General features: G+C 37.6%; 1 protein-coding gene across 7 annotated transcripts in view; it reads left to right on the forward strand.

Annotated features, from left to right (window-relative positions):
- The first annotated feature begins 12,227 nt into the window (after window positions 1-12,227).
- The window catches only part of TAF1A (TATA-box binding protein associated factor, RNA polymerase I subunit A), a 35,154-nt gene continuing 25,227 nt past the window's right edge, over window positions 12,228-22,154 (forward strand). For 3 of the 7 annotated variants that reach the window (XM_070474486.1, XM_020885910.2, XM_020885911.2), the window contains exons 1-3: window positions 12,862-13,144; window positions 13,773-13,905; window positions 18,523-18,692. In XM_070474486.1, coding sequence (XP_070330587.1) covers window positions 13,022-13,144; window positions 13,773-13,905; window positions 18,523-18,692 — 426 coding nt within the window. In that variant the 5' untranslated portion in view covers window positions 12,862-13,021. The other 4 variants (XM_020885914.2, XM_020885912.2, XM_020885916.2 and 1 more) reach the window with 4 other exon arrangements.

Here is a 22,154-nt window from a genome sequence, read left to right on the forward strand (position 1 = left end):
CAAGGTAAATTCACAATATCTGGAATACAATAAAAATTATGAAGCATGTAAAGAAGTAGGAAAATACAACCCATAGGGGAAAGAAAAATCAACTGATAGGAATGTTCCAAAATAACACAGATGATACAATAATTACACAAGACTATTTATGCAGTTATATTTCATATATTTCAAGATTATGTAGAAAAGCATAACATAGATTATATAAAAATGATTTAAATCAAACTTAGGTGACTAAATCAATGGCTGACAAGAAAATACACTGGACAGGATTGACAACATACTAGACATCGCAGAAGAAAATATTAGTGAATTGGAAGACATAGCTATATAAACTCTCCAAAATGAAACAAAAGAGACTGAAAGAAATGAACAGAGTATCAGTGTAGGCACTTCAGTCAGCTGAAAATATGTGTAACTGGAGTCCTTGAAGGAGGCAGGAAACAGAAAATATGTTTCCAGAAATAATGAATGAAAGCATTCCAAATACAATGAAAACCCACAGATCTAAGAAGCTCAACAAACCCAAACTTAAGAAACGTGAGTAAAATCATATGAATGCACATCAAATTGTTTAAAACCAGTGGTAATGAAAAATACTCATTAAGAGAAAAAACAGATACACTATATACAACGTGGGGGTGATTTCGTTGCCAAGTCGTGTCTGACTCTTGTGACCCCACAGACTGTAGCCCACCAGGCTCCTCTGTCCATGGGATTTCCCAGGCAAGAGTACTGGAGTGGGTTGCCATTTCCTTCTCCCAAAGATAAATTTCTCCTTGGGAATATGCAATCCAGAAAATGGAAGATCAATATATCTAAAGTGCTGGTGGAAAATATGGCAGTCTGGAGTTTTACATCAAGTAAAAATATTTTTCAAAGATAAGCTGAAGTCTTTTCAACACATGGCGCAGGGATAACTGGATGTATATAAGCAGAATGAAATTGAACCCTACCTTGTTGTTGCTGTTCAGTTGCTAAGTTGTTTCTGACTTTTTGTGACCCCGTGAACTGTAGCACGCCAGGCTTCCCTGTCCTTTACTATCTCTTGGAGTTTGCCCAAACTCATGTCCACTGAGTCAGTGATATTATCTAACCTCATCCTCTGTCGCCCCCTTCTCCTGCTCTCAATCTTTCCCAGCATCAGAGTCTTTTCCAGTGAGTCAGCTGTTTGCATCAGGCGGTCCAGGTATTGGAGCTTCAGCTTCAGCATCAGTCCTTACAATTGAATACTCAGGGTTGATTTCCTTTAGGATTGGCTGGTTTGATCTCCATGCTGTCCAGGGGATTCTCCAGAGTCTTCTTCAGCACCACAATTTGAAAGCATCAACTCTTCAGTACTCAGCCCTCTTTATGGTCCAACTTTCACATCTGTACACGACTACCAGAAAAGCCACAGCTTTGACTATACGGAGTTTTGTCAGCAAGCCATATACAAAAATTAACTCAAAATAAATCATAGTCCTAAATGTAAGATCTAGAAGTATAAAAATCTTTAAAAATATATACAAGGAGTATATAGTATATAGTATAGTATATAGTATAGAGTAGACAATGATGTCTTAGGTACAACACTAAAAGCACAAGCAACAAATTAAAAATAGATAAATTGGACTTCATCAAACTTAAAACCTCTGTCCTTCAAAGGATCTAATCAAAATAATGAAAATACAGCCACACAGAGGGGTAGAAAATATTTGCCATTCATGTATCTTATAAGGGACTTAGATCTAAAATATACAAGGAACACTTTAAGTTTAATAATAAAATGACAAATACCTAGTTAAAAATGGGTAAATAATTTGAATAGACATTATTCCAAAGTAAATCAATAACTAGGTGAAAAGATGCTTAACATGGCTAGCCATTAGGAAAATGGTAATCAAAACTACAATGAGCTATCACTTCATATCCACTAAGAAGACTAATAAAAGAGACAGATAACAACAAGTGTTGACAAGGATGCAGACAAACTACAACTCTCATGCATCACTAGTAGAAATGCAAAATGGTACAGCTCCTTTGGAAAACAGTATCTCAGTTCCTCCAGAGTTTAAACATAGAGCTGCCAATTAACCCAGAAATTCCAATTTTAGGTGTATAACCAAGAGTAATGAAAACATATATCTATACAAAATCTTGTACACAAATATTCATAGCATCATTATTCATAATTGCCAAAAATGGAAACAATTCAAACGTTCACCCAACTAATGAATTAGTAAATAAAATGCTGTATATCAATACATTAACAAAAAGAAAAAAATGGAGAAAATAAAGTACTGATACATATCACAACAAATGACCCTTGAAAACATTATGTTAAGTGACAAAAATCTAGCCACAAAAGACCACATATTGTATGGTTACAGTTACATGAAAAGTCCAGAACACACAAATCTATAGGGACAGAAAGTAGATTACTGGTTGCCTAGAGCTGGCAGAGATGGGGGAGTTGAGGAAGGGGATTTCATTTTGGGGGTGATGATAATGTTCTAAAATTGACTGTGGTCATGCACAACTCTGTGATTTTACTAAAAATGATTGAATTGCTAACTTCAAATGGGTGAGTGTACACTTACACAATTTATATGTCAATGACATTACTACAAATCAATATGATTCATATGCGAAAAAGCAAATTTCTAAATATGTAAAACAAAACAAAGCAAAAAGATGGTGAAATATATTTTCAAACACACAAAAGCTAAACAAATTCATCAGTACCATATCTACACTGCAAGAAATGTTGAAGTCTTTCAGCAGAAAGAAAATGTTAGATGAAAATCTGTGGTGGTTCAGTTGCTAAGTCGCGTCCGACTCTTGTGACCCCATGGACTATAGCCCTCCAGGCTCCTCAGTCCATGGGATTCTCCAGGCAAGAATACTGGAATTGGTTGCCATTTCCTTCTCCAGGGGATCCTCCCAATCCAGGAGTAGAACCCGGGTCTCCTGCATTGCAGGCAGACTCTTTACTGACTGAGCTATGAGGAAAGCCCTTAGGTGAAAACCTGAATCTGCACAAAAAATTAAGGATACAAGACATGTATGTGTGCATCCTCAGTCATGTTCGACTCTTTGCGATCCCATGGACTATAGCCTGCCAAGCTCCTCTGTCCATGGAATTTATCCTGGCAAGAATACTGGAGTGTTTTGCCATTTCCTCCTCCAGGGGATAATGCCGACCCAGGGATCAAACTTGCATCTCCTGTTATCTCTTGCACTATAGGCAGATTCTTTATTCCTGAGACTCCAGGGAAGCCCCCTATAAGAAATGTACATTTGTGGGCAAATGTAAAATATATTTGTTTAAAATAAACAAAATACAAAATAATTTTTCTTAGTTCAAAAAAATCTCTGTAAAAGGTAATTAACCATTTAAAGTAAAAATAGTAATGCTATAGTGTGATGTTTATACATATGTACAGGTAAAATGGATGACCATGAGCATATAAAAGCAAGAGAGGTAAAATGAAAGTATATTGTTGTAAAGACCTAAAACTATAAGAGAAGTGATAAAATATCATATGGAAGTATACCATAATAAGTTAAAGATGAATATTATGAACTTTATAACAACAGCGGCTTCCCTGGGAGCTCAGCAAGAATCCACATGCAATGCAGGAGATCCCAGTTCGATTCCTGGGTTGGGAAGATCCCCTGGAGAAAGAAAGGCTGCCTATGCCTGTATTCTTGGGCTTCCCTGGTGACTCAGATGGTAAAGAATCCATCTGCAATGCGGGAGACCTGGGTTCGATCCCCAGGTTGGGAAGATCCCCTGGAGGAGGGCATGGCAACCCACTCCAGTATTCTTGCTTGGATATCCCATGGACAGAGGAGACTGGTGAGCTACAATCCATGGGGTCACAAAGAGCTGGACATGACTGAGTGACTAAACACATTATAAACTTTATAACAATAATAATAATAGCAACAAAACCACAAAGAGGTATAAATAAGCCAACAAAAGAGATGACAGATTCTCAGTTAATCCAACGGGAGACAGGAAAACAGAAAAGGAGAACAAAGAACAGATGAGACAGAATGCAAATATCAAGACCATAGATTTAAATCTAATCATCAATAATCACATTAAATATAAATAATCTAAACATGCCTATCAAAAAATACAGTTTTTCAGATTTAATTTTAAAAAAGAAAGACTCAACTATATGCTTGTTATAAGAAAACACACTTTAAGCAGAGGGCACAAATAAGTTCAATGTAAAAAAAAAGATGAATCAAGCTAACACTAATCTAAAGGAAGCTGGAGTAGCCACACTATTATCAGACAAAGTAGATTTCACAGCAGAGAATATTACCAGGCGTAAAGGAAGTTGTTTAATAATTTTAAAGAAACTAACTCATCAAGAGGATATAATAATTTTAATTGCTTACCTTAATAAGAAAACTTCAAAATATATAAAGCAAAATCACAATTTATAGGAGAACTGCACAAATCTATTATTATTTTTGGAGATTTCAGAGGCCCTCTCTCCCTCAATAATAGACAGAATAATCAGACAGAAAGTCAATAAAGATATAGAAGACTTACCCAATACCATCAGTTTAGTTGACCTGACTGATATCTATCTGTGGGGGCTAAAACACTACCCCAAAACAGCAGAATATACATTTCTTCTTCAAGTGTTTGTGGAATTTTTACCATGATATTGTGGGCCAAGGAACAATATACTTTAAAAAATTTGAAACATACAAAATATGTTTGTTGATCACATGGAATTGAAGTATCAAAATATAGAAATTAAAGTATAGAAATCAATAACAAAAAGTCTTCAATTCTGGAGACTTATTTAGATTCTGGAATCTAAATAACAAACTTTAACAAGGAAAATAACAAGCTTTATTGTATTCATAGTATTTAAAAGTGAACAAAGTATTTCATAGTGAACAAAATTGAAACCACAACGTATCAAAATTGGTGAAATGTCACTAAAATACTGCTTAGAGAGAAACTTATATCCTTAAACATTTATGTTAGAAAACCAGAAAGGTCTCATATCCATAACTTCGCCTTCTACCTTAAGAAACTTTAAAAAGAAGAGCAAATTAAAGCCCAAGTAAGCATAAGAAAGGAACTAATAAAGATAAAATCAGAAATCAATAAAATAACAAAAAGAAAATAGAGAAAATCAATGAAACAAAAGCTGACTTTGAGAACTCCAATAAAACTTAGAAACCTCTAGTCAGATTGATCTGAAAAAATAAAGAAATGACACCAACTGCCACTATCAGAAATGACACAGAAGATATAACTACAGATCCTACGGACATTAGAAGAATATCAAGAGAATATTATCAACAACTTTATGTCAATAAATGATAAAACTATGATAAAATGAATGAAGTCTTTGAAAAACACAGAGTGCCAAAGCTCACTTTAAAAAAAGATAATCTGAGCAACCCTGTATTTATTTATTAGAGAAATTAATTGGTATTCTTGCCTGGAGAATCCCATGGGCAGAGGAGCTGGAGGGCTGCAGTCCATGGGGCCACAGTCAGACACAAGTGAAGTGACTGAGCACACACACAAGGAAAAATACTTTCCAACGAAGAAAACTCCATACCCATATAGCTTCATTAGTGATTTCCACCAAAAATTAAAGAAAAAAGTAATATCAACTGTATACTACAAACTTCTCCAGGAAACTTGAGTGTGAAATATGTTCAAACCCATTCTATGTAATTTATCATATTAAAATTAAAAAAAGCAATATGATCATCTCAATAGATACCAAAAATATTTGATGAAATCTTATATCCATTCTTGATAAAAATTCTTAGCACCTTGGAAATACTGGTGTTCCTTAGAGATATTGTGGGTTTGGTTCCAAACAATGGCAATAAGCAAATATCACAAAGAAGCAAGTCACACATACACAAGTTTTATTGGTTTTCCACTGTGGGTACAAGTTATGTTTATACTATACTGTAGTCTATTAAGTGTGCAATAGCATCATGTCTAAAAAATGTATATTACTTTAAAAAGGCTTTATTGATTAAAAATAATAACCATCTTATGAGCCTTCAATGAGTCATCATAATAATAGCAAAGATGAACCTCGTGAACTACAGCACACCAGGCCTCCCTGTCCATCACCAACTCCCGGAATCTACCCAAACCCATGTCCATTGTGTTGGTGATGCCATCTAACCATCCAACAATCTCATCCTCTGCCATCCCCTTCTCCTCCTGCCTTCAATCTTTCCTAACATCAAGGTCTTTTCAAATGAGTCAGCTCTTTGCATCAGGTGGCCAAAATATTGGAGTTTCAGCTTCAACATCAGTCCTTCCAATGAACACCCAGGACTGATCTCTTTTAGGATGGACTCGTTGGATCTCCTTGCAATCCAAGGGACTCTCGAGAGTCTTCTCCAACACCACATTTCCAAAGCATCAATTCTTTGGTGCTCAGCTTTCCTTATAGTCCAACTCTCACATTCATGCATGACCACTGGAAAAACCATAGCCTTGACTAGACTGACCTTCGCAAAGTAATGTCTCTGCTTTTCAATATACTCTCTAGGTTGGTCATAACTTTCCTTCCAAGGAGTAAGTGTCTTTTAATTTCATGGCTGCAATCACCATCTGCAGTGATTTTGAAGCCCACAAAAATAAAGTCAGCCACAGTTTCCACTGTTTCCCCATCTATTTCCCATGAAGTGATGGGACCGGATGCCATGATCTTAGTTTTCTGAATGTTGAGTTTTAAGCCAACTTTTCACTCTCCTCTTTCACTTTCATCAAGAGGCTCTTTAGTGCTTCTTCACTTTCTGCCATAAGGGTTGTGTCATCTGCATATCCAAGGTTATTGATATTTCTCCCGGCAATCTTGATTCCAGCTTGTGCTTCCTACAGCCCAGTATTTCTCATGATGTACTCTGCATAGAAGTTAAATAAGCAGGGTGACAATATACAGCCTTGACGTCCTCCTTTTCCTATTTGGACCAGTCTGTTGTTCCATGTCCAGTTCTAACTGTTGCTTCCTGACTTGCATACAGGTTTCTCAAGAGGCAGGTCAGGTGGTCTGGTACTCCCATCTCTTTCAGAATTTTCCACAGTTTATTGTGATCCACACAATCAAAGGCTGTGGCATAGTCAATAAAGCAGAAATAGATGTTTTTCTGGAACTCTCTTGCTTTTTCGATGATCCTATAAGCAGACCACATAGGTCCACAGGACAGAATATTCTAGAAATAAACCCACACATATAGAGGCAGTTGATTTTCAACTAACATGGCAAGGCAGTTCAGTGGAAAAATGTTAATCTTTACAATAAATGGCGCTGGAACAATTGAATAACCATTGGTTAAAAAAAAAATCAACCTCAACCCTTACTACATACCATATACAAAAACTGATTGGAAATAGATCACTGACCTAAATGTAAGAACAGCTTCTTGAAGCGACTATAGGAGAAAATGTTTGCGACCTTGGGTTTACTAAGACTGAAAAAATACACACAAAACCCATAAACTCTAAAATAAATAAATTAATATGGGCTTTATAAAAATAAAAACATTTGCTCTCATTTCTATTAATAAATTCTCAGTTATTAAAATGGAAAGGTAAACCACAGACTGGGAGAAAATATTTGCAAAGCAAGTATCATGTATTCAACAGAGGACTTGTATCTAGAATATATAAATACTATAACATTAATAAGAATAAAAACAACCCAGTTTGAAAAAAGTAGATCAAAGGTTTGAACAGATACCTTACTAAAGAAGACACAAATGTGGCAAATATGTATAAGAAAAGATACCATCAGATACCACAATATCATCAGTCATTGTGCTCCGTAGCCAGTTTCAGTTGCGTCTAAGCCTGCAGGTTCCTGTGTCCATGGAATTTTACAGGCAAGAATACTGGAAGAGGTTGTTGTTTCCTTCTCTGGGCTGTCGTCCTGACCCAAGGATCGAACCTGCAGCTCCTGCATTGGTAGGCAGATTCCTTACAAACTACACCACCTGGGAAGCCCCAATAGTCATTCCAGTGAAGTGAAGTCACTCAGTTGTGCTAGACTCTTTGCCGTCCCATGGACTGTAGCCTACCATGCTCTCCGTCCATGGGATTTTCCAGGCAAGAGTACTGCAGTGGGTTGCCATTTCCTTCTCCAGAGGACCTTCCCGACCCAGGGATCGAACCTGTGTTTCCCGCCTTGTAGGTGGACGCTCTGCCATGTGAGCCACCAGGAAAGAGTCTCATTGGTCATCAGGGAAATGCAAATTAAAACCATAATGAGATATCACTGCACATCCACTAGATGGCTAAAATTAAAAAGACTGATCATAACAAATGCTGCCAAGGATGAGGATAATTGGATCTCTCATTACATTGCTGGTTCTAATTTAAAACGACTCAACTCCTTTGGAAAACAGTGTGGCAGTTTCTTTAAAAATTACGCCTATCATACAAATGCAGGATTCCCACTCCTGGGTGCTCACTCAGGAGAATTAAACATATACATCCACACCAAGACTTGTTCACAAATGTCCATGGTGGCTTCACTGCTAACAGTGAAAATAAAACCAATCAAACAAAAACCCAGCTGTCCTTTCACAGGTGAACAGATGTTAAAGTTTGGAAGATTGCTCAGCAATAATAAGGAACTACAGATACTAGCACCAACAAAGAGATTCTGAGTGAAATAACCCCAATCCAAAAAAATAATACACATTGTAAAACTGCATTTTATATAAAATTCTAGACAATTCAGACTAACCTATAATGACAGTGGTTGCTTGGTGCTAGAGCAGGGAGGGTAGGGATGGGAATAAAGAAGCATAGGAGAAAAGAGGACAGTGATGAGACCTAGTCTACTGGATTGAAATGATGCTATTAAAAAGTAGTGGGATTGACATATACACACCTCTATACATAAAATAGATAACTAATAAGGACATACTATAGAGCACAGGAAACTCCACTCAATACTCTGTTATGGTCTATGTGAGAAAAGAATCTAAAAAAGAGTGGATATATGTATATGTATTACTGAATCATTTTGCTGTATATCTGAAACTAACACAGCATTGTAAATCAGCTATACTTCAATAAAAAATTTTAAAACAAGAGTAGTGGGAGACAATCTGGGTGGTGAGGGTAAATGAGATTATTAAAGATTATTAATAAAGCATAATAATTTAGATTTAGAGTGAAAACAGAAAGCTATCAGACTTTAAGTAAATGGATCATATAACTGAAATGGAATTTAAGCAGTATCCTGTTTGAAAGCCAAAGAGAATTGAAGATTTGCATTGGAAACGGCCAGTAGAGTTAAATTATTTTCCTACAATTGAAAAGCCACGTCAAAGTCCTGTCAAAGGGTATATTCTACTGGGAGTGAGTCATATCCAAGGCAAGGTCTTCTATCAGCATGTACTATTTGTCTAGCCCTAACAAATATTATTACCATTTCTACTGAACAAAGAAAGAAACTCAAACACATGAAATTGCCAGGAGAATATAGGCTTATATAGAAGTTCCTGTTTCCGGGTCTGCCTAATTTACTTTGGCACTATTTTCATAGAAGTCAAATATTTGGTGCTTTGAACAAATACCAGGGTGAGGCCTGTACAACACAATTTCCACAGTGTAGACTGTTTGGCTTTATCTATTTACAGTTTTCAGATAGGGATTACTTCCCTACTAGGACAATTAGCAGATACAGAGAATGGAGTAAAAAGCATTAAAATAGATATCAGAAGTTTAACTGTATGACCCTAGGCAAGCTGCTAACTTTTTTGAGTCTTAACAGTTCTTGTCTATAACATTGTGGCTCATGGTAAAACCTCATAATGTTTCTATACGAAGAAATGGGATAATATATTATAATGTTGTCCGTTTATGTTGTTTAAATAAACAGCAGAATCTCAGGCTCTTACAGCCAATAGGGATGGTTGATGATACAAGAAAGTGAAGTTGCTCAGTTGTGTCCAACTCTTTGTGACCCCATGAACTGTAGCCTACCACGCTCTCTGTCCATGGGATTTTCCAGGCAAGAGTACTGGAGTGGGTTGCCATTTCCTTCTCCAGAAGATCTTCCCAACCCAGGGATCGAACCTGGGTTTCCTGCATTGTAGGCAGATGCTTTTCCATCTGAGCCACCAAGGAAAAGTCTCAGCAAATCAATGACTTTGTCAGAGGGGACACTTTTGATAATACCTACCCTGGAAACTCCTCCTTTGTTACTAAAAGATAGCATGGAGGGTTAGAACTCCCTCCAAAATATGCTTGTGAGGTCAAAAGTGCCTCCTGGAAGGAGACACTGAGAGGGAGAAAATATGGTCTTGATAAAACATACAACCACAGCAGACTTGTTACAGATCATACACAGTAATTTCCAAACTCCTCTTGGTAGAAATGGTACTAACCTCCCAGTCCAGAAGTATTGCTTGTAACTTTTGCTAAAATCTGACCAGTTAATAAATCACCTGTGGTTGTGAAAATTCTGTATTTCATAGTTTCTCTTAGCTGTAAAATAAAAAATTTATATCAATCTAAGAAAAAAACATATGTTTCTCTTAGCTGTAAAATAAAAAAATAATAATATTAATCTAAGAAAAAAAAATATGTTGTTGTTTAGTTGCAAAGCTGTATCCAACTCTATTGCAACCCCATGGGCTACAGCCCACCAGGCTCCTCTGTCCATTGGATTTCCCAGGCAAGAATACTGGAGTGTGTTGCCACTTTCTTCTCCAGGGGATCTTCCTGACCCTGGGATCAAACCCATGTCTCTTCCAAGTCTCCTGCATTGCAAGTGGGTTCTTTATCACTGAGCCACCTGGGAAGCCCTATATATATCATTAAAGTGACGTAGTAGCAGTGGAAGCAGCAGCAGCAACACTACCTTAGTAGATACCTTACACGTCTGAATTTGTATTATCCTTCTCTGAGAGGGGCCTTATATTGTTCTGCTTCCACACTCCCACATTTTTTCCCTCTTCTGTACTATCTTATCCTGAATTTAAAACTGAATTTTTTTTTCCTTTGTATTAGTACTCAAATCATGGATATATTTAAATTATTGGGAATATTGTAGAGGAATTTTCCCCCTTTATTCTTAACAAAAGAACATATTTCTCCACTAAAACTTAGGTAAATGAGGGTTGACAGGCAGTAGGTGAAATTATTTCTATAATAATTAAGTGGGAATTCACTGGTGGCCCAGTGGTTAGGACTCAGCGCTTTTACTGCCATGGCCCAGGTTCAATTCTTGGTCAGAGAACTAAGATTCCATGTCAATTCCTCTAAATCATGCAGTTTTGTTGCATGTTTTCCAGCTGATTTGATCGCTTTTGAATGCCCTGATGTTTCCAGCGCTTAGAGGAAGTGCTCACCAGCCAGCTGGTTTTGTGGAAACTTCCATCTCTATCCTACTTTCCCACAGAAAACTGACACAGATAACAGCTCCTGATTGGTTCTATCTCTCATTATTGACTTATTTTCAGCAAATATGTTTCTTCTACTTGTGTAGCTGGTAATGTAAATAATCTGGTAGTCTGTCAAAGAAAAAAGAAAGATATCAGTTCCTAACTTTCTCTCTTTTATCTACTGTTGCCTTGAGTTGACTGATAACTTTGTCAAAAATTTCTTCCCCATTTTTGTGGGAGCATGAATTTCCAGCCAGGTAAAACCCATTTTAGGTTGGTTTTGGTGACATTTGGGAAGAAATGTAGCCAAACCAAATCTTTGTATTAGAAACTTACTTTGAACACTTATTTCTTGCTAAGTTCGTTAACACTCGTCATGAAAAGTGACTCCAGACGGGTGCAGAGAGCCACCCTCGCTGAGAGGAAAGATATTCTCCCCTAAATTTAGGGGAAACAGTCAGTCATTTCAATTCAAAGCTAAACCTTAAATAAAATAAAATAAAATAAAAAGATTTCAAGGACGCAATTAAAAGGCTATGCAGATTTATCTTGTCAGGGCCACGAGCCACGCCTCCGAGGCTCGCTGCGCGCACCCGCAAGCCAAGCAGTAACTGAAAGGTCGTCGTACGGGGAACTACTCGGATAAAGTGACATTCCCCTTTTATTGACTGTTACCCTTATCCAGCCAGCCTCCCCTTGCACTAAATCTTTTGCAACTAAAGTCTCTCCTGTTTCCCGCTGAGACAAACTAAACTGTAAAGCTGGGGCCCATCCAATGGCAAGGCGGCAATCCACCCCCACTTCCGGGTCATTTCCGGGGTCGAGGCTCCTCCATCGCCCAATCGAGAGTTAGGGGCGGGGCTGCGTCTGCGCGTCTCCAGAGCGCAGGAGCCTAGTTTTGCAAGCTTTTTCTCGAAACTTGCTCGTTTCGCGTTGTGTGAGGGTTTCTTCCCGCTGGTCCGGAGTCGGGAGACTGAGTTTGGTATCACAGAAAAATTCTGGCTTCAGGCAGGTAAGTCCCGCGGTTGTCGTCCGTCTCTTATTGCCTGCGTTCACGTGGAAGAGGAAGGCCTACCCTAGGCTTCACCAGTGTTCTTACATTTTCTCTCTTACTCTCAAACCTCGCGTTCCGCGGGCAAGCCTGAAGGGGTGGAGCTGCTTTGGTTACTGTGACAACTGCACGACGCCTAAATGGCTTTAGAATTTGGGTTGGGAGAGCTTCTTCTGGAAGGACTCTTTAACGTGTGAGTCGGGTTCAAAACTCATGTTATTTCAAACACGTGCTTTTAATCTGATTTTGAAAGGTTTGTTCGGTTGGTGATGTGGAGAAGCCAAATTTGAGGCAAGATTACTAGTTGGAAAGCTAATGCAGCCATCCAGACACCGTTTGAAGGAGTCCTGAGCTGGGGGAGTGGTTAGAGTTGCGGAGCTTGGCGAAGATGAGAGAAGTACTAAGAGGTAGTGCCAGCAGGACCTAAATTGGATATGTGGAAAGAGATCGAGGAGTCCTGAGCATCTTGAGGATTGAGTCCAGGCTCAGCTTGGCACAAAGCTGTTTCTGTGGATTCTTTTCCCGCCATCTGCTTTCCGTCTCCCTCTTCCATGAACAACCCAAACTCTGTTCATGTCAGTTGTGTTTGGGAACACAGAATATTGTCCTCACTTTTTTGTGACATTGGTCCAGGTTACTTTCAGTTTTTTCGACATGCAAATGGAAGAACATAACAGTACTCACCTCCAGATTTCTGTAAGGATTAAATTAGATACTTTGTAGGCTTGGTGTATAGAGAGGACTGAATAAGAATGATAATTACTACTGTTGTTATTGTATTTCTCATATTGTCTTATTATACATCATTTGTTCTTCCCCGGTGGCTCAGCGGTAAAGACTTTGCCTTGCCTTTGCAGGAGATGAAAGAGATGCAGGTTTGATCCCTGCGTCAAGATGTCCTGGAGTAGGAAATGGCAACCCACTCTAGTACTCTTGCCTGGAAAATCCCATGGACAGAGGAGCCTGGCAGGCTATACTCCTTGGGGTCCCAAAGAGTTGGACACGACTGAGCACTCGCCTTTACCTTATACATCATTTATGTTTCTTTCTCTAGATTAGTTTTTCTTTTTTAAATTAAAGAGTTAGTGTCTTATCTATCCTTGTATCTTCTTGAAATATAGTAGTAGTTGAAGTAGTCAATAGTTTTTAAATGGGACATTCATTTCGGTTGCTGCTGACATAATTAAATTAATTTCTTTAAAGGAACTACCAGGTGCAGTTAATTTTGTTCATCATTGATATTTATTAGATAATAGTGGCTGTCTTTTTGTATAACTCAGAAACCTGTGGATTAAGATGTGTAGAAAGTAACTGATATTTTCAGTCTGGAATAGATATGACTGATTTCAGTGAAGAATTGGTAAGACCCACGACAGAGGATGAACAGGGGGAACCGAGTGTGCGCTCTGGTTCAGGAATGTGTTTCCCTTGGCTCCAGAATCATATAGAATCCATAGGTAAGTAAAATAACATACCATTTCAGCTTTAATGCAAGTAGATGATAAGATTCAACATGGATACAAAATTGGATAACCAAGCTGGTTCAATTTTCTTTTTTTTTTTTTCCATTTATTTTTATTAGTTGGAGGCTAATTACTTTACAATATTGTAGTGGTTTTTGTCATACATTGACATGAATCAGCCATGGATTTACAAGTATTCCCCATCCCAATCCCCTGGTTCAATTTTCAAGATAAGAATATATGAGAATTTTTTTTTTTAGGCAGTTAATAAAAAAGAAACATGAAAAAATAGATTCTTTTTTTCTTTTAGAATTCTTTGAATTAATAACCGTCTATATTGTGGTAGATACACTTTTTTTTTCTTCCTGTAACTCATACTGAGCATTAACTATATCCCTGGCATTGGCTTAATATTGGGGACAGATTTGTTGAAGAAAATATAGCCTCTGCTCTTGAGGAATACCAGAAATTTCTGTTGAATTGCATTGAAATAAGCCCTAATAGAATTGATCTATTTCAAGAAATTTCAAGAAAAGACTGTTTTCTTCTTTGTTCCTCTAGTGTAGAAATAAACAAGTTGTTCTATGGGATAATTCCTTATCAGAATATATTTTTAAAAGATCAGTTATCTGTGTGTTGTCATGAACCAGCACTTTTCTAATTGCTCACAAATATATCTTTCTTAGCCTAGCTTTCTTTCCCCTTGACTGTGAGTCCCTGGTTCCTAAAATTTAGCTCTTATTTCTTTATTTTTTAATCTGAATATTATCTCATTTAATTATCTCAGTAAATTAATTCGTGGCAAATATAGGTACCAGGCATTTTACAGATGAGGGAACTTAATTTCAAAGAAGTTAAAATTCTAAATGCTGGTATCAGGAGTCAAACCCAGGTCTGTCTGTTCTCAAAACCTGCTTTGAGATACATATATTTTAAAAAAAGGGAAAAGTGCCTAGCATAGCCTTGTGCATAGTGAGTGTTGAAAATGTAATAATTTATTGCCTCTTTCTTCATTTTATTTTTACTGGATTAATATACATGTTTGAGTCAGGTTTCAATGAATGGAACTTCAGAGAGGGTGTTTCCTTGCCCCTTGTAGGGAACTATTAATAGTAATCTAGTTTCTGCTAGTTACCGCATACCTGGGCATGTGTCTGTCAACAGTGTTCTATGGAGAGCTTGAGTCAGTCCATAAACAAGTAGGTTTAAGACCAGAATTTACATACTTAGAAATGTTTCGTCTTTTATGGATAGCCTGTTAAACCCCAAATATTAATACTTTCTGTCTGCAATGAGAATTGATTTTTTATTGGTAATTAACCACAATAGGAAAACCTAGTTGCCTAACAATTACTTATTTTTTATTCTTTTAAATTTCTTTGGGTGTTTTGAAGGGTATGTCCCCCAGAATAAAAACTTGGAAGGTGGGCACCAATTTGGAATAAAGTTCTATGTTGAATACCTAGACTAGTGCTTGACCATGGCTGTGCTCAAAAAATAATTGGTGACAGGCTGACAAGTTTCTAGGTTCTCGCAAGGAAATTAGAAATTAGGTTGATGACACTGGTTCTTTACTGTATCTCATTCCATCAAATATATTTTCCTTGACAGTTATTCTTCAAGTTTATCAGCAACAAATAAGATTATGTTTTGCTTACAAAAAATGCTATTCTTTGAGCTATTCCTGAGATAATTAGGCTCAGGTGTAAGATAAGAGGGGCATTGCCCAAGGATTTCTGTATCCTTGTCTAAAGTTGATTTCCAGTCTAAGCTGTGAAAACTTTAGAGGTATAACAGAAGGGAGTTTGGCCTGAGATCAGTTTTCCTTTAGGTGAATAAATGAGGTTTTAAGGAAGAGGCATTTTGTCAGTTTCTTGGCCTAGCTGCCTGGTGTTGCTGCTGATATCCTAGGAACTTGGCCGTAGATCCTGTTAAATGCAGCTTCTAATTCAGAGAGGTGGGCAGGGCATAGTATTCTGCATTTCCAATAAGCTCTCTGGTGGTACTAGGACTGCATCTGGATCCCTGGGTGATTTACATATACATTTAAAAAGTTTGAGAAGCAATCCATGGCTGATTCATGTCAATGTATGACAAAAACCACTACAATATTGTAAAGTAATTAGACTCCAACTAATAAAAATAAATGGGAAAAGAAAAAAAAGTTTGAGAAGCACTTGTCAAGAGAAATAATCTTCTTTTTTTTCCCCTAAAAAATTAGGTACTATCTTGCACAATTTTAATGTGCCATCTAAAAATTGCATCATAAGTTTGGTAGTTCCAAAAGGCATAATTTTCAGCATATATTGGCACTTTCAAATGAAGTTATTATTTGACTTAAACAAACATAATTGATGAGACTTCCTGGGTCCAGTGCTTAAGACTCTATGCTTCTACTTCAGGGATGCATGTTCAATCCCTGGTGGAGAACTAGGATCGCACATGCTGTGGAGCGGCCATAAATTAAAAAAATAATTGGTAGTCTCTAAATAGTTAAGGAATATATCTTTTGTCATCCATTTCATATTTATGAAAAAGCTTTTAAATAGATTGAAATTTTATATTTTCCCTTTATTCTTGCCATAAAGTATGAATCCACATTTAATTTTTGCTAATATCCTGTAAAGTTTTTAACTATTAAAATTTCTTCTAGAGCGAGACATTATTATAATTAATTTTTTACACAGCTGATTAAATTTTTTTTTGTTAAATTTTAAGTGTTAAATGTAAATTTTTATTGCTTATTTATCTCAATAAAATGGATAAGGATATCACTTTTTTCCAATTCTTATATCTATGGATGAATATTATGTATTTCTAGAATGAGAAAAGATTTAGCTTCAATACTATTGTATATTTTTAAATAATTTTATTTACTTAATTGATTTTTGGCAATGCTGGGTTTTCATTGCTTTGTAGGCTTTTCTTTTGCTGGGGTCAGCAGACTTCTCATTGCCATGGCTTCTCTTGTGGCTCCTGGGCTCTAGACCGACACAGAGTCAAAAGTTGTGGTTCACAGGCTTAGTTGCTCTGCAGACTGTGGGATCTTCCCGGACCAGGGATCAAACTTGTGTTTCCTGCATTGGCAGGCAGATTCTTCACCACTGAGCCACCAGGGAAGTCCCTGTATTTTGTTTTAATTGGTGGAAATTCTGAGAAACTTTAGTCACTTTAGTAAGTAGCTGGCAATGGATGGCATTTAATTTTAGCAGTGTATCAGGTCTTTGACTCCTTCTCACTTACTTGTGAAAAAATTACATAGTGTTCTAAAAAATTATTAGATTCTTCTATACTTTTGATATGCAAAGAACTAGAAATCGCCTGACTTGCAAATGGATGTTAGATTCGTTCATTTTCTCAACACTATAAACACTTGTGTTTTCACCTTAAGGTAATATCAAAATTATTTTGATGATGAAACCTTGTCTATAGACACAGCTTTGTAGAAGATCATTTTAGGAAAGAGTATGTGAGAAAGTTGAAGATGTGCAAGTTGATTGCTGTAAAGCTGTTTTTGCATGATACTTAGTAATCTCTGTGTATTCCCATGGTGGCATCTTCCTTGGTGGCTCAGACAGTAAAGAATCCTCTGTAGTGCGGAAGACCTGGGTTTGATCCCTGGATAGGGAAGATCCTCTGGAGGAGGGCATGGCAACCCACTCCAGTATTCTTGCCTGGAGAATCCCCATGGATAGAGGAGCCTGGCAGGCTACAGCCCATGGGGTTGCTAAGAGTCAGACACATCTGAGAGACTAAGCACATTCCCAGGGGTGAGGGCACCCCAACTGGAAGACTGCTGGCCCATAGGAGTCTTTAGTGGCGTGAGAAGGGAGGAAGAGGTGGCAATATGCAGCCTGTTGTTATAGATGAGGTTGTAACTAAGCCCAAGTCTTCTTTTTTTTTCATTTTTAAACAATTCTTTTGGCTGAGGCACATGGGATCTTAGTTGCCCGATCAGGGATTGAACGCATGCCCCCTGCATTGGAAGTGCGAGGTCTTAACCAGTGGACTGCCAGAAAAGTCCTAACCCTAATATTCTTTTTTTTTCTTTTTAACCCTAATATTCTTAACATGAAGATTGTCAGTATTTTAGAGATACAAATGCTAATGTCAAAATTTTATAATCTCATGTACATTTACTAGCTTTGAGTTACTGGGAACTCGGTCCATGAAAAATAAAAGTCCATCTCTTGGTGTTTTCAGAACATAGGTAGGAAAAAAGACAGTGCTTTCCTAGGATGATCCTGATGATTTTTACCCATTCTGAATGTTTGGTATTTTGCACTGGGGGCCCTCTTTGAGAGATTCTTCCCAGATTGTTTAGTGCAAGGGTGAAAGGATAGTTGAATCAGATTTGAAGGAACTGGTGACCTTGGTAGCCCAAGAACATTAAATTAGACATCTCTTAAGTAGAAGTTTTTTTTTTTTTCATTTGCCACAACTAGTTAAAATGAAGTGAAAGAGTTGGTTTCAAGTGAAGCTAACTTTGGTATTGGGGATGGGTTGGGTTAAGTAATACCTACTTGTTAAAACTGTGCTTATCAGAAGTAAGATTCTTGAATTGTTGATTTGAGGTCACTGGCTCAAGACTTTCCTCTTTAACCTTGATAGCCTCTGGAGGAAAACAGGAGAAGGATTTTGCTCAGACAACAAGCGCTTGTTTAAGTTTTATCCAAGAAGCTCTGCTGAAGCACCAGTGGCAGCGAGCTGCAGAATACATGCACAGTTTTCTTCAGATTTTGGAAGATACGGATAGCAACAAAAGGCAGGGTGCACCCGAGGTAAGTAAAGTGTGAGTCCCCTGGAAGATAGCACAGAATCCTGGGAGTTTCTGCCTCTTGAACTCCACCCAGAACACCTTTTGTGGGAGGGGGGACTGGGATGGGGAATACATGTAAATCCATGCCTAATTCATTTCAATATATGACAAAAACCGCTGCAATGATGTAAAGTAATTAGCCTCCAACTAATAAAAATAAATGGAAAAAAAAAAAAAGAACACCTTTTGCAAGATCTCAAATTTAGTTTGTATCGAGACATTTTTTGCATACTTCATTTTTCTGTTATCATTTTAAGGAGACAAAAAATACTTTAACTCTGAATTCTCAGATTCCCAAATATTTATTCATTCATTTAAGTAATTCTTCCATCTTTCCCCATGTCCTTATTGTCCTCTTTCTATAGGATAGTTCCCATCTTCATGCAAACATGTCGTTCTCTCTCCCACTTAATATCATCTCTTGACTTCTACTTCTTCCACAAGCTGTGCTCATTTCTCCACTCTGCCTTTCAGCAAAACTCCTGGGAAGAGTTCATGTATCTATTTGTTCCAAACCCTCTTCAGTTAGACTCCCCCAAAATCTCATTTCTACCAAATTGCCTTGTCAGGGTCAACAGTGATATCCACTTTGCTGAATCCAGTGGCTGATTCTCAGTACTTGTCTAACTTGATCATTACCAATGTTAAGTACACCAGGTCATTCCCGTCTGTGTGATGAAGAAGCAAACAATTCTTTTCTGGCTTCCAGGACTCTGCACTCTCAGATTTTTCTCCTACCACGCTGGCCGTTCCTCGGTTTCCTTTTCTGATTGCTTTTCGTCTCCTTGGCCTTCTGACGTGGGAGTCCTTGAGACTCCAATCTTTAGGTGTTATTGTTATCTGAACTCTCTTGATCTCGTTCAGTTTCATAGCCTTTCATTCAGTCTGTATGCTGGTGATCCCCCACTGTGTATCTGGGGCTCTGACACCTGTCAAGTCCACATCACTGTAGCCATCATTCTGTTCAACCTCAGCTCTTAGTATCTAATGTCAGCTAGTATGATATGTTGTATTATACTAGCAAATATAAACTGATTCTGCTGGTATTCCTTGTCCTTTCTAATTTTCCTCATCTCAGATGACGGTTCCCTTATCTAGTTTTGAAGCCCAGTCTGGAGTTGTTGGTTTTTTTTTTCTTTTGCACGTCATATCCAAACCATCAGGAAATCCCGCTGGCTCTCCTTTGAGAACCTGCTCCCTGCGATCTTGAGTGCTTCTCGCCACGTCCTTTTCTCTGCTTCCTTGACTCAGACTCCCGTCACCTCACTTAGATGACTGCTTACCGTCCTCTGCCTCCCAGTGTACTTTCAGCATAGTAACCGGACTGAGCCTTTAAAAAAAAATAGCCTTATTGAGCTACATTAAACACCATACCGTTCGCCCGTTTAAATTAAACAATTCAGTGTGTTTTCATATATTCACAGGAGGTGTGCAACTGTCACCACAATCTAAATTTAGAACATTTTTTGTCACCCCCTCAAAAGAAACACTGTACCCACTTGTAGTCCCTCTTCTCCAGACCCCAGGCCTTGGAAACCATTAATTGACTTTTTATTCTGGACATTTCATTTAAGTAGAATCATGTATGTCTTTTTATGAATGAATTCTTTTACTGAACATAATGTGTTCAAGGCTTATTATACCATATTGTGGCATATTAGTTCTTCACTGACTTTTATTGCAAAATAATATTCCAGCGTAAGGCTTTATCTCATTTGATGAGATAAAACTGATAAATCAGTTTTTAGACATTTGAGTAGTTTTTCTTTCTGTTACTCTGAATAATGCTACTATGAACATTAATGTACAAGTTATTTTTTTTCCCCCAAGGTACAAGTTTTTATGGGTGTTTGTTGTAATTTCTCTTGGGTGTATATACTGAGGAGTAGTATGCTGGGGTGTCTAATCAATATATGTAACCTATTAAGGAACTGCTAGACTGTTTTCCACATTGACTGCACTGTTTTACATTCCCACCAGCAACATACAAGGTTTCCAACATTTGTACATCCTCACCGACAGTATTGTTGTCTGTCTCCTTGATTACAGCCACCCTAGTGGTTGTGACCTGGTGTCTCGTTGTAGCTTTGTTGGGCATTTTTCAAATCATTAGTGATACAGCACAGTCCTTTTAAACCATGAGTCAAATCATGTCGCTGCTCAGCTGAAAACCCTGCAGTGGCTTTCCTGTTTCACTCAGAGTGAGGGCCAGCGTCCTGATCACCTGCAAGTTCTCCTTGCTGTGCGCATTCCCTTTCCCCTTTGACTTTATCTCCTGTTACCATCTAACTTGCTTTTCTTCCCCAGCCTCACTGGCCTCCTTGCTCATCCCTTGAACAACCGTACTTCTTCCTGATTGTCTTTGTGGTTTATTTGGCTATCACTGTGGTCACGCTCCCTCACATCATGCTTGCAGTGGGGCCTCCCTTCGCTATTTAAAGTTGCAACTGCGCACCAACCCCTTCACTTTCCAACTGGCCACCCTGGTCTTCTGACCCTGCTTCATTGTTTTTCCCACAATACTTGCCAGTTTAATTATTTATTGTCAGTCTCTCTACAACAGAATGTAAATTCCACCAGGGCAGGCATCTAGAACAGTGCTTGGCATGTTCTGTTAAATTTGTTTTGTAAAAGACAGTATGTCCACAGATAACTTCACATGGATATCTCAAGTAGCTTTTACTATTAGAGTAACCATTGTGTCAATTAGATGTCTAATAGAACCAAAAAATATGAAAAAAAATTTAACCATTGATTGAAAGTTTAGTTTATGGACTAAAGTTAATCTAGATCTATAAAACATTGGACAAATTACAGTCCCTTTTTGTCCAGAGTTTGTTTTGTAAATTGAAAGAATTAAATCAGTGGTTACCAGATGCTTGTTTGGGCTCTGTTTGAGTCACATAGAGCCCTTGTTGAATGTATAGATTCCTGCCGTCCACCCCAGTTTTACTGAGTCCAGGTCTGAATCCCTGGAATATTTATTTTTAACTGGTGTCCCAGGTAATTCTTACAAACATATGGATTTAAGAACAACTGTGGTAGGATTATATCCATATTTTCTTTAAGCTTCAAAACACTGCAATTTGATTATCTATAAAAGAACTCTATCTCTTTCTGAGTATTATGATTATACTAAACCAACATTATACTAAACAACAAGTTTACTTTGAAGATCGGTATCATTGAAGTACTTTAAATGGAATAAGAGAAATAGAGGTTTGCCCTCATGCAAAAGAAGAGCTGCAAGTACTATCATCAAAGTTTTGGTGCTCTGGGGACAAAATATTTATATTAAAATTTATAATAAATAAAGCTGATGTAGATTCTTAAGTTGAAGCTCTAAAGATAGACTAACTATGGTCAATAGTTGTGGAACCTGATGAAATTTGAGGAAACATTGAGTCCATAGCTCTCACTTGGT

The sequence above is a fragment of the Odocoileus virginianus genome, chromosome 11, assembly GCF_023699985.2.
Source record: "Odocoileus virginianus isolate 20LAN1187 ecotype Illinois chromosome 11, Ovbor_1.2, whole genome shotgun sequence".
Lineage (NCBI taxonomy): Eukaryota > Metazoa > Chordata > Mammalia > Artiodactyla > Cervidae > Odocoileus > Odocoileus virginianus.